General features: G+C 43.8%; 3 protein-coding genes across 3 annotated transcripts; 2 read left to right on the forward strand and 1 right to left on the reverse strand.

Annotated features, from left to right (window-relative positions):
* Window positions 1-8,283: 8,283 nt before the first annotated feature.
* SERLADRAFT_458118 (uncharacterized protein) lies at window positions 8,284-9,514 on the forward strand (the record flags this gene model as incomplete). The annotated part of the gene is made up of 4 exons (XM_007314006.1): window positions 8,284-8,599; window positions 8,665-8,825; window positions 8,878-8,971; window positions 9,043-9,514. 4 exons carry the CDS (start codon window positions 8,396-8,398, stop codon window positions 9,292-9,294), a joined length of 711 nt encoding a protein of 236 aa, XP_007314068.1.
* Window positions 9,515-9,552: 38 nt separating this feature from the next.
* Window positions 9,553-11,027, forward strand: SERLADRAFT_458120 (uncharacterized protein; the record flags this gene model as incomplete). The annotated part of the gene is made up of 3 exons (XM_007314007.1): window positions 9,553-9,987; window positions 10,048-10,501; window positions 10,561-11,027. The coding sequence occupies 3 exons, from the start codon at window positions 9,826-9,828 to the stop codon at window positions 10,692-10,694; spliced, it is 750 nt and encodes a 249-aa protein (XP_007314069.1).
* SERLADRAFT_433786 (uncharacterized protein) lies at window positions 11,020-12,902 on the reverse strand (the record flags this gene model as incomplete). Its single annotated transcript, XM_007314008.1, has 5 exons — window positions 11,020-11,613; window positions 11,668-12,258; window positions 12,309-12,618; window positions 12,694-12,723; window positions 12,775-12,902. The coding sequence occupies 5 exons, from the start codon at window positions 12,900-12,902 to the stop codon at window positions 11,020-11,022; spliced, it is 1,653 nt and encodes a 550-aa protein (XP_007314070.1).
* Window positions 12,903-13,202: the final 300 nt, after the last annotated feature.

Raw genomic sequence — 13,202 nt, forward strand, 5'->3', positions numbered from 1 at the left:
GTAGAAAAGAACCCGACACCACCCAAACTGAGCTGGTGATTAAGAATTATTGAGTATCAAATAGATGAAGAAGTCAATCAATATTTTTATTCGAGCAAGAAGTATACGAGATGTGAACAAGAAGAAAGTGTGAAGAGAGAACAAACTTGTGAGTTGGGGAGAGAATGAAAGGAAATGCCAAGTAAATCAATGAGCATGTGTGAGAGCTGGTATGTGATGACGGGTGTGGAAATTATCCATGTTTGTACAAACATCTGTTATGGAGGATGATGAGGAAGAATGGAAAATAAATAGCGGCAAAATTAATTTGATTTTACGCCAATATTTGAGAAAAGCTCTACTGCGCCAATGGCCTTGAGTAGCAACAACATCAGGATTTATACCTTGTAACAATAATTCAGTAGCTCCTCCTATCCTGAAAGAATGTCCTGGCATACAAGGAATACTCCACCCATACATCATCGCATCTTGTCATGAACCAAGTCTTGGTAATGGGAGCCCAAGTATCGTTCGAGGTTTTATATGAAAAAAGAGGAGCTGAGCCAGGGATATCAGTGTTGGCTGAGAGGTGAAGACATAAAGCCGAGAAAGGGCAAGTATGATGAGAGCGCGCCGTGATACTTATATCAGCATCTTCAAGTTGCGTTGTTTTGGACCAAGGGATATGAATAGTGCAATAGTTTGTATTATCGGATAGACGACAAAAGGGAATGGGAAGAATGGAGTGTAACACATGTTTATGTGTAAGTACTAATGTCACAGGTTTGTATGGCCATAAAATAAAGTCCAATAACAGAAAGAGAGCAAGAAAACCATGATGTCATAAGAAGATGCAGTAAAAAAAGGGCAAGGCAAAAAAATATCAGTATCAACACAGTTCCTTTATTGTCAGTCAGGCATTCTAAAAACATATGTGTCCATAAAAATGATTCAAAAATCAAAAACAATTGCACTGTAAATGAATGTTCTGCTGAAAAAAAGAAACTGGAGCCACCGGTCCACCACCTGGTCCAAATCCGATGGTTCCATGGCCTTACCAATGGACCGGTTGTACTGGACCACCTGGTCAGATGAGGGAGGGAGGGGAGTGGTTCCAATTTGGAACAAGTAAGTCCCAGGCAGCGTGTGGTAGGTGTAGCTGTAGCAAAGACGATGGACAAAAGATAAGTGTACCCAAGTGAATGGGACAGCAATGTACATAGGCAACACAAGGGGATGAACCTTCTCCAGCTCAAAAACTACCCACCCACACTCCAACCAGGTGAGACAAGCGACCAATGTTTTGATGGTATATGATGGCAGATTGACGTCATGAAGATGGACCTTTTGCCCAACTTGGACCGGCCACCGGGGCTTTGCTGATATCAGCAGTGGCACGTGGTGGTCAACGGATTGGCGATGGAAGCAGATAGAGAGTGGTGACATCAGATATGGTGGGGGAGCAAAGAAGATGAGGAGGAGGAGGATGGAGGTGACGAGGAGATGAACTAAAATGGGGATCCAGAAGCGACCGTCAGGTGAGAATAAGAAAGAGAGTAATAGTCCCATGGTGGGGCTGAGTAAAGAAAAAAAGTAAGGGAGGACAAAAAAAGCGAGGGCACAATGTGTAGCCAGTGGCGGCGCAAAAATTTGCCAAAATGCTAAAATGCAGAAAGTACTGAATGGAAAAGCAAAGGTGAGTGCGACTGAATTGCCTAATAGATGTGGTGCTGATCAGCCACAAGTTCGAAAAAGGCAATATTAATTACTATTCCATGTGGCACTGTGCCTGTGTGGCGCAAAGGCGAGTCTTTTTGAATATTCGCTTCATTTTTGACACCTGTCCATGCTACCAATCAACTTTGGTGCATGACAGCGCTGGAGGATATGGAGCCTGCAGCGTCCGCGCAGAAGGCTGAGAGGAGTGTTTCAGAGACAGGCATTCAATCTATTTCGGGAATGTTGGGTCTGTCGCAATATTGGGTGAATTGCAGGAGGCCTGCACTGTAGTTACTCCTTGTATTCTGATCTAATGAGGCTATTATGACATGGAATAGTTTGAGGAGTTGAGAGGAAGGTAAGCGTGTCTCAAGTTCTTGTTGGAATGATAGTGAATGAGGTGTCGTCCATAGTAGTAAGTGATTGCTTGCTAGGACTGGAGGGCGATGGGAAGATGGTTGAATAACATTGTGAGGACGGGGTTTTTGAGGGATGCAAGTGATATCAGAGTGAGAGGAGTTGGCTGCCCGACGCACATCAATGGGGAAGTCGTGATATAGGGTGTTAGCTGCCGCCTGTATGTGATTGTCAGGTATGTCGAATGAACGGAAGTAAGTTATCAGGTATGGGGATAGGGAAAGAAATATGTGAGGAAGAAGAGGGAAAGATACCTCAGGAAATGGGATCTGCAAGATTGTGTTTGGTGTTAACGTACATAGTGATAAAATTGGATAATGACCAGACCAGGGATTGAACCTGGAATCTTCTGGATACACGCCAGCTGCTCTACCAATTGAGCTATATGGCCAAGGTTATACAATGTAGGATCTTAAACATGACATGCAACCACGGACGTCTTACACAGAATAGCTGCTGCATACTGGGCTGGCTTACAAATCAGAGGTATTATCCTATGGAGTATTGGTATTTCAGAGTATATTCTAACATATAGGTGAAATGGTGATTTCATGATTTGCTAGAGTAGCCTCTGAGTGTCTGATGATTGAATTGATATTCAAATTTTGGCATCTTCCTTTCTTGAAGGATGCGATGACCCCTTTGTTATCACTGTGTATAAGGATATCACATTGGGAAATTCCCATGCAAATTAATGTAATGATGGCTAATTCTACTGCAATGGCTTCAAGCCAGCCAATATCTCTTCCAGGTGCTTTCCACCCTTCGAGAGTGTACCAGGCATCCCATTGGCCGTTCCAGAGAATGCCGATGCCTGTGCTGGTTGAAGTGTCGACCCATATATTGTAATCTCAAGTTGGGAAGTGTGGTAGAAGAGAATGTGGAGGACAAGTGATTTTGAGTAATGATAACCACCATTTGAGATTGGATATGACGGAATTACACATATAGTGTGGAGTATGATTGTGCGGGAAATCTGCAATCCATTTGTAAAGATGAGCCAGGTATGATTGTCCTTGTGGAAAGGCAAAGGCAATATGCAAAAGAGTGCCGCTGATTTTCTCAGCCTCTTTCTTTGGAACTTGAGTATTTGAGAATGTGTCTAGATATTGTGACAGACATAAAATGTACTTGAGTCGTTTTGGTTCAGGAAGTGAAACTGTTTTATTTGGCAAGTCCCAGAGGAAGCCAAGATATGTGAACGTGTCACTGAATGGTTGACCTTTCTCTCGATGCCATGGTATGCAGAGTGGGGAAATGAGTTCTTTGGCAAATTCAAGATTGTAATTATAATGATACGTTGTGTGATTAAAAACACCTGAGTAGGTACCAGAGGAATGAGGGGTATGACAAATGACAAAGTTGTCGACCCATTTGAGTGTGGGAGAAATGTGGAGTGCTTGCCATATATCAGTAGTGGCATCTGCCACTTCCCCTTGCAAGCCTGATGCTGATGTGAGACTGAATGGTACATTATGGTCAATATAGAAGAGATCTTCGGAGCGTACAATGAGTGCTCGTTTGTGATCAGGGAGAACTGGGATAGTTCGGTAGGCTCCTTCTATGTCAAGTGTGGCTGCCTGAGTGCTGAGAGAAGATTGTGCTATCTAATGGAGTTTGATAAGAATGAGTGTGATCAGAGATTTTGATTGAGATTGTGAGAGAGTAATTCAGAGATGAGGAAAGAATAGAGTGAGAAGAGATATATGAATGAGGATGTGTGTGCGCCTTGCATTCCTCAGCAAAGTGAAATGATTGATCAACATGGAGTTGGTGAATCTCGTGAAGTCGTTATTTGCTGAGTGAGGTTGCATGCAAAGGTGTAGCACATAAAGAAAGGTGGAGAGATAGGATAATGGCTAGTAAGATGATATGGGAGACGTACTATTTCAGCGACTTCTGGTGCCATTCCCCAGCGGGTGGTGTACTTTGTTTTGTCAATGAAATCATTGATTGATTTGTTTTGCAAACCTTCAAAAGAAAGATGTCGGCATACTCTGTATTTAGTTGGGTGCGCCATCTTTGGTAGCTACTTGGAGAGGGGACGAACAAAAGGGAACTATTTTGGATTCTAATAGAGTTTGAGAGAAAGGGCCGGAGAAACGTTCAAGAAGTAGTTCGTTTTTGATGTAATCATGAATGATGTCTATGTGAATGTAGGTGCCTGGCAAATTGTCCAGAGCATAGGTATGAGTAATGGGATTGATAGGCCCAATAGGAAAACCATTCTGTAATTTAAGAGGAAGTTCAGGATATGATGAAAGAAGTTTGAATTTTTTAAGAAAATTTTCGAATTGTTGAAACGAGTATGGAGTTTTGATTTTATTAAATCCGGATCATTATCGTATGGAGTGGGTGAAATGGTGATGTTGTCATAGTATACATAACGTTTGGGAGAAGTAATAAGTACAGGAGGAGGAGAGAAAATTTTGAAAGGAATAAATGAATGATCATATGCACTTGCGAGAGCAAGTGGCATGATCATTTGATCCACAGAACAAACAGATGTGTTGGTCGGGGTGGTTGTGGTTGCAAGGGCGTTTGGGGGAATTGAGGTTGAAAGTGACGCATATAGGGGTGGCGGTGGTGCAAGAGATGAGTTTGCCGTTGAGGGCGCGTGAGAATGTTTGTGAGTTTGAGGTCGTTGTTTCTTCAGTGCACTGACCAAAACAATGGCCTGTTCGTTGACATACAAGACAGATGGGGGCATTGGTTTGGGGTGTTTTATCATTGTTGTTGTTGTTGTTGGGGTATATGTCATTGTTGTCCTTGCAAAAGGACTTGGTTTTGTCGTAGGGATCATACCTTTGCGATTTGTAGGATGACAAAAAGGTCAATTTGTAAGCCATGCTTCCAGTGATTGACTTTTGAAGTTAATCAAATTTGATGGTGGCGAAGCGTCGTAGATAAAGCTCATAGTTTACTTCTCAGCATTCAATGGTGTTCAATGATCTTTGTTTGATGTCAAATTCTAGGATGGCGGGAAAGTTTTGTTTGAAATCTTACTGTTTCGCTAAGAATGTATAATGTTCCTTCCAGTGTTGTGCGATTGGTACATTGAAGTATTGGTCTAGATATTGAGTATATCAATTCCATGCTTCGTGCCAATCAGTAGCATCCATGGAGCGTTCATGTAAGGACCATTTTACATGTTTCTTATTTTCTCTATGTCTTAGTTCTCAAACACTTTTCCCGTTACACCTCTAGCTCTAGGGCTAGAGGTATCATTTGCTATCTTACTTCTCATAGCCCTCACAGGCTTTCTTAACCACCGCTACCACTTTATATCACAGATCGGAGACTGAGTATCACTCCCAGCCAGCCAGCACGATGGGTAGGGACTGGTAGTAGGCATCTCGCCAACCAGCTCCAACCCCCATCAAGGTCTGGATATACTAATAAATGCTTTGATCAGGATCGTACCTCACCATGAGGATACAGTTCCTGAACACGCATGAAAAACATCTATTATTAGTACAATTCTCTCACCCGCTGATTAATCAAGTTAAAGTTGTACGATAGTTGTTCCCTTTTTCTTATTGGACGATTTATTCCTCAGACCACTTTTCATCTATTCTGTTACGATAACACAATTTTCGGACCTTTCCTTCTTTTTCATTCTCCGCTTTAACCTTGTACACTTTAGCTTTCACACAGGGTGCCACGCGGCACTTCCCCTTTTGTTCAAACTCCTCTTTCTCGTGCCGCGTTGCCTTCTTCTTATTTTAGATACAACTCTCTCACACAGTGGAGCTGGTCATGCGGGCTAGGCCCCATGACATCATCAGCCACTGACTTTATCAACTGTACAGTACATAAGTACAAATACTCTGTATTAGTATATATACCCCAATAAATCCAGGAGACTCCTTAGCGAGTCCTCCTGTTGTATACCAACAAACTCTCTGCAGCTTAAGGGGTAACCACTCCCTCAACATCGTCTTTATAGTGTGTTCTTGTGTGCGCCAGAGTAACTAACTCTTGGTTGTTACATATTCTCCTTTCGGTCTGAGGAACGGACAGTTAGCTATATAAACCCTACACATAGCATGTATAGCTCTTTAGTTTTCTATTACTGAATTTACCCGCTTTACTCCTCAACCGAAACCCTTGAGTTTACTCCCAAGTCCTCTACTTGCTATATTTACTAGCATCTATCGACCTCAAGCTCATTGAACCTCTTACTCCCTGCAAGTGCAGTAGGAGACAGGTTTTGTTTTTGTTATAGTTTATTGTTGCCTCACAGTTCATTGGGAAATTGCAAAAGGTCGAGTGCATGTAATTTTTGATTTTGTTTATTATAAACTGTGACCTGTTTTAGGAACGGTGTTTCCTGGTGAAGCTTGTTGGTAGAGGCTGTAGTAAAGAGTGTTAAGGGCACATGAAAATTGAAACGAGCGAGTTATTCTATAAATGCATGAACACCATAATTAAAGTCTGAAGTCGAAGGAGGAGGTAATTTGTTGGCATTCAAATTCTACATATTGGTCGCCCAGTGATTGCAGATGTATTGGGAACGGAGTTAGTAATGATGTCTCATGCTTTTTGTTGTGAGTCAGGCGAGAATTGAGAAAATGCTGCGATGAGATTAGTTAAGTTGGCGTTGCTGGAAGCACTGATTGGGACCGTGGGATTGGTGGATATCTAATTGGTGGATCAGAAGATCGGATTGATAGTGCCTGATGAATTGATAAGCGAGGAAATTGGTATGGATGGATAGGATAAGGTTGGGAAGAGGGAAGGGGGGGGATTGGAAAGAAGAGAAGAAAGTGGGGGAAGAGTGGGAAGTGAGAATGGAGGAGGAGCAGGAGGAACAGATGGGGTTGTTTGTGTAGAAGAGCCGGAGGAAGGATTATCAGTATTATTTGTCGAGGAATTGATTGAGATACCGGGGGGTGGATTATTGATTGAAGACATAGCGAAGCGAGGTAGAAAAAATTCTTGGAGGATCACGGAACGAAGGGAGAGGTGAGGAAGAAAAGAGGGAGAAAGCCGAAGGAACAGAGAAAACTCAAGTCTTTGCTTTCTATATGAGAATCCTTGCGGATATGCTTCTCTGCGACGTTGGCTTGAGAAGTGTCAATTGTCATGTGCAGCTTACAAAGCCTCCACTCATGGGTCGCAATGTTTGCAGGCTCACGAGCTTATTGGAGTTGCCATCAGTCAGCTGTATTAGCATTGGTACACCGATCCGACAGAAGGACAAAAGAGGCAGGTGAGGCGCCTGTGACAACTGTTTGGTTGAAATGCAAGAAGTTTATTGTTTTGTAAAATGCTGTAATGTAACAAGAAAATACTGAAATTGTAGGAGAAGATAAGATTGATACCAGGGAGTTCAATGTTCAACGCTTCAAAGACTCAAAGTATTAGTCACACTGGCAGGGATTGTCAGAATTGTCAGCACTTGCTGGGAGCCCGTAAGCTATCCTAGTTGTTGGATATTTGGTCCCTCAGGGCGTGGGAACAGGTGCAGGAGAAGGATTCTTTTGGCAAATGAATGCCGTAACAACGTAAATACATGCTTCTTATATAACAAACATATGTAAATATCATGTGAAAAACAATGACAGCCACAAAAGGCCGGTTGTAATCACAGAGTAAAGCTTTGGGCGAAGCTCCGAAGTTCACTTACATAATATAATTTCTACACTAGTGCAATCAATTATTGGCAGCTATTGGCAACTAACATCAAGCACTACCAGGGTAGTGCTTAGGTCCTCTGAGATATTACCAGAATGTTTTGACAAAATCGGATAAACCCGGTCTCTGCCGAAGCAGCCATTGTTCTCCATGGAGTCACCATTGTTCTCCTAGGAGTCATTATACTATAGCGAGTAGCACCTCCGGCTATAAGTAGTAGGGGGTTTAGTATAGAAATACCTCAGTCGTTTCTATAGCCTCTTGGGCAGCGGCTGAGGTATGTTACATTACATTTATTAGAGATCACCTTAAACTAACATCCATTGTAGTTTCACATAGGTAAATAATAAAGTCGTTTCTATAGTCTCTTGGGCAGCGGCTGAGTTTCACATAGTTTTATTATGTTTCGTATATGATAGAAGCTAACTGATAAGAGCACAAACATATTTTCTAAGAGGTTTTTGGATATGACCCCACGTGACAGTTCCAAATAGGCATTTCTCCCACGGGTTTGACACGCTTGTCCACGTCGCAGGTCGGCCAATAATCGCGTTTGGCCACTGCCTCAGCGCTTTGCTTCACTTTATCTTTCTCCATTCTTTCATACCACCTCTAGATTTCATACAGCGAGTCCACTAAAATGGCCCGTGTAAATGCAAAGAGCTCCACCCTGTCGACTCCTACCACCTCACGCCGGCGCGCCTCTTCTTCTGCCGGTTCTTCGCCAGAGAAACCTCCAGGTCCCCTCAGCATCGTAATTACCCCAGAAGAGCGGGAAATTATAAAATTAAATAACGCAAATCTCGTGGACCTAAAAAATGCTTGTGACGATGCCTTGAAAAGAGTGCGTGCTCTGAGCCTATACGCATGCTCATGGTGCATTAATTGATATCACCCACTCCCCTGCAGTTCTTATCAAGGCCAGACTTATTCAAGCAAATACACCTGCATACGGATGTCCGCCTTGCGTTAGGTTGGGCGGGCGTGTTCGTAGCAGCGGCTACTGGGCTTTATGGTTTCAAAGTCGAATTTGAGAAATCAAAACCTGCTGTATGGGCTGGCCTCATCTTGTAAGCATTTCTCTTCTTGCAGTAAATGAATCAACTTTAACATGACGGATAGGTATATTATTTTGACGACGCTCCAGGTATTATACTCTTATTTCGTCGAAGGTGATATCATCTTCGTAGGAAAGCGCAAGACTTTCTCAAAACGGGTGCGTTCGATACCCCACAGATTTTGCTTTGTAATGACCCACTTATATTTCAAATACGAACTACTATCTAGATTGTCACTGAGCGTATCACTATATCGTCACGGACTGAGCCCGTACTCAAGACAAAACCACCGGCATACGAAGTTTCAATCTCTTATGTGCAGTCCTCGGGCGCAGGGAAGTCCCTTCTAGCAAAGGGGAAAGCACGTGAAGCCAGAGGGTACAACGCGTTTTTCGACGAGTCGGGTGTTATGAATCAAGAGAAGTTCGAGGCGTGGGTTGGCAGCGTTGTAGAGGGAGTTATGGATGGAAAAGCAACATAAATCTGCGAGCCAACTTGTGGCTGGTACCCTTTTTCACGTCACTTTTTGAGCTTCTGGAGGATATGCGGATAATATTGTAGTACAACAAAATCAAGGGATCTTTATGTTGGTATTTCTTTTTTTTTTATGCCTACCGCACTACTGGTAGTACAACAGCTGGAAGGCAGTATGCAGGGAGTTGTACGCCCTGACCATGCATCTGAAAAAAATAATGTTGGATGTTCGCGTATCACGTGCACATGGCTTAGCGGGTGTCTCGTACCACTTTTCTTTCATTTACCGTGACGGCAGCCGCCTGCAGGACCTCATAAAGAGGTCCCAGGCTGAGTAAGTCTCTTGCATAGTTAACAACGTTTGCTTCTTCCCTTCTCTTCCCCGCAAGTTTCCATACTCTCAGTCCTCGTCTCTGAGCAAAGGAGACGAGACTTCAAATTGACGAAAAACCCAGGAGGAAAATATTATATCCATACCACTAGGCCCGAACTCGGCCACTGCATATTCACACTCACGAGCCCACCATACCGCCACACAATGACATTCTCAAAAACACGAGGCGAGAAAATGGAGAGCACGAGAGGCGAGAAGCTAGAGCACTTCAAGAAGCATAGGCGTGACCCACTGACAAGGTGGGTCGCGCGTGCTGCCGCCCTATTCCTCTTCTTTGCAACGTGTAGCTGGCTTGATACTATCAAGGTACATATTTTTCTTATTTTGGTCAGCCCAGCCCAAATACTTACATCAATCCATCTGCAGGACCAGTGGTATGTCCTGAACCCGACCTTCTTAAACGAATTGGCCAATTCGGCCATTGCTGCATCGCCAGAAAATCCTAATGGCATGGTACAGCACATCATCACGAACCTCACGTCTACCTTCCCGAGTTCCACGCGCCAGATCTCCCTCAACACGAATTCCTCGGAATGGGTGTTCAACAATGCAGGCGGCGCCATGGGCGCCATGTACATCATCCACGCGTCCATTACAGAGTATTTGATTATCTTTGGGACCCCACTAGGCACGGAAGGACATACCGGGCTACATACCGCTGATGATTACTTCAACATTTTGGTCGGCGAGCAGTGGGCTTTCAAACCTGGTGCGATGGAAATGGAGAAATATGGTCCTGGCGACGTCCACTTTTTGCCAAGGGGTACGGCAAAACAGTACAAAATGCATGAGGGTTGCTTTGCCCTGGAATATGCCAGAGGTACGGTTTCATTTCTTTATTGGCCTAACCTTTTACTCACATGGTGGTATGCTGCTTAGGCTGGATTCCATTAATGTTACCATTTGGCCTGGCGGACACAGTCTCGTCCACGCTTGACTTGCCCACCTTCTTTCACACGGTGCGCATTACTGGACGTGAAATTTTCAAGAACCTTCTTGTTGGAAAAATATAAGCTTTTAATCGGAGTGGCATGGGCGTGAATTGAGGCAAGAGTCTTATGCGAAAGGCGATGCTTCAATTATACCTAGGTTTTGATCATTTAATTTAGTGTCATGTAGATCAATGACGGAATAAATAATCCATGATCAGCGAATTTTTGTTGATATATGCCTGGCGGACATACAGTATATCCAACCGTCTCGTATTTTACATGTTCATAGAGCCCAAGAAATGTGAGATACGTGTATAGTCTAATGTACATGCCCTACTTACGTGCACTCCAATTGTTAGTTGAATTTACAAAATGTACAGAGAACTCTGCGATCATACATCTCATCTCATTCCTGCCCTCGTTTTGAAAAGATGATATCGAGTTTATAGGGAATTGTCAGAGCAAATGTCGAAAACCCATTCTTAACCCCGCCTCGATGGACCGAGTCCTCGGGAAATTTCCATTCGTATTCCCTCAGTAACATAGCAGCCAGTGTGCGCACCTCGTACATGACAAAGTTCTTGGCTGGACACTGTCGCGGGCCACTAGAAAATGGGATCCAGGCGTTCTTCAACTCCGAACTCTCGTCTTCTAGAAACCTCTCTGGCCTGAACACATGTGGATCACTCCATACTGTCTCGTTATGGTGCATCGCATAGAGGTTCGGCGTAATTGGGGTGTTGGGGGGAATATGGTATTTACCCAACGATATGCTCTCCGGGGAGATGCGAGGAATGGTGTAGGAAGCCGGAGGGTTGATTCGGAGGGACTCCTTGACACATGCATTTACATAAGGCAGCGATTTGGGGCCCATGAGAGGGAGGGAAGGGTCAGCCGAGGGTCCAAGGACACGAAGGACTTCTTCACGAGCAGCCTTTTGAATATCTTGGTTGTCAGCGAGATGGTAAACAAGAGTCGAAAGAGCGCCTGCGGTTGTTTCCTGCCAGGGCGTAAGTGAAAATGTTCGAAAATAGAGGAAGAGAAGCTAACGTACATGCCCCGCAAAGATGAGCATTGACATGTTGTCACGGAGATCCTTCTCGCTCATATCAGGGCTTTTCAGCAAGTATGACATGATGTCTTCGCCAGGATCCGACTTTTTGACTTGGATCATGTCTTGCATTCTGTCGTTAAGACTATTTAGCAAGGACGAAGAGAATTTGCGCGGTAATATCTTTTCGATAGAAGGAAAGATGATGTAGAGAACAACAGCGGCTTCATCCATATATGCATTGAATTCTTTGACAAATTGAGACTCCGTACGGATGGCGTCGAAATCAAATCCAAGGATGGAGTAACTCACAGCGTCCAGAGAAAATCGCTGTGCAAGGTCGGACCAGTTGACGTGGTGATCCTCCGTGTTAATTGTGGGTGCCTGGTCTATGACTTCATAGAGAGCTTTAGCGAGGGAAACAAATAGATCGACGGGGATAGGTGAGGTGAAAGCCTCAATGATAACCCGAGAGTGCTTCTTCCATTCTTCACCATTTGTTGTAACAATATTTGACAAGCCCGTGAAACGAAATATGGGGAGGTCCTTTGTAGAAAAGTGCTTTGTGGTCAGTCCCTTCACTTGGGCATAGAGCTGATAATCGGTAAGAATAGCTTCTCGAGAAAGAAGAAAAGAGAGGCTACCTGGGGATCAAGAATGTGGACTACCCAACCACCAAAAGCCCACATGAGCGCAATGCCCTCAGAGGACTCAGAGGACTCGTTGACAAGAGGTAAAAGAAAACGCTTCATCCGAACATCTTCGGGTTCTCGACGAATATAACTCCACAGTAGAGGAAGAGCAGGCACATGGGGAAGATGGCGTAGATGAGATGGCACTGAAAATAACTTGAATAATCTGGAATGGAGAATAGCGTAAAACAAAGCAGAAAATGCAAAAGTATACCACACCAGAATGCTTAGCATAGTAGATGGAGGAACTGTGCGAGCACCACTAAACGAAGTTCAAAAGTAGCACCATACTTATACCCCTAGCGATATCGTTAAGCTGTTAATCCAGTATATTCACCTCCTATTCAACACCATACTGCTATAGACTCTAACACAGAATCAGCTTACTACTAACCAGATGAAGTGAGTATTCATGCACAAGATTGCCAATTTGGAGCGTACCGCGTGAGTGGAATCGGGTAGTCGTAGAGGGGCTTGGAAGCCTGAAGGTGCTTGAAGTGTCACTTTGGTTAGCACGAGCTCGATTTGATGCCTATAAGCGTCCATGGCGACTCGGAGTAGAAATTTCACAACCAGTACAGAACCGTTGGCCTATTTTAGTGCTGGTCAAGCCCTTGGTCATCGGAGTCCAGCGATGGTAATGATGTATGCAGACCTGCAAGTTACAGCATCACTCAAAAATAAATCCGCGCAGAGTGTTAGCAGGATGTAGTAAGTGTCCACCATAGACACGTGATAGTGGATCCACATAAACCGGAAGTATATGTGAAAATGAGGCTATCATAGTAAGTGAGTCATACAATAAAATATCGAGAATGCAACTATAGACACGAGGGAGTACCGGAA

The sequence above is a fragment of the Serpula lacrymans genome (genome assembly GCF_000218685.1).
Source record: "Serpula lacrymans var. lacrymans S7.9 unplaced genomic scaffold SERLAscaffold_2, whole genome shotgun sequence".
Lineage (NCBI taxonomy): Eukaryota > Fungi > Basidiomycota > Agaricomycetes > Boletales > Serpulaceae > Serpula > Serpula lacrymans.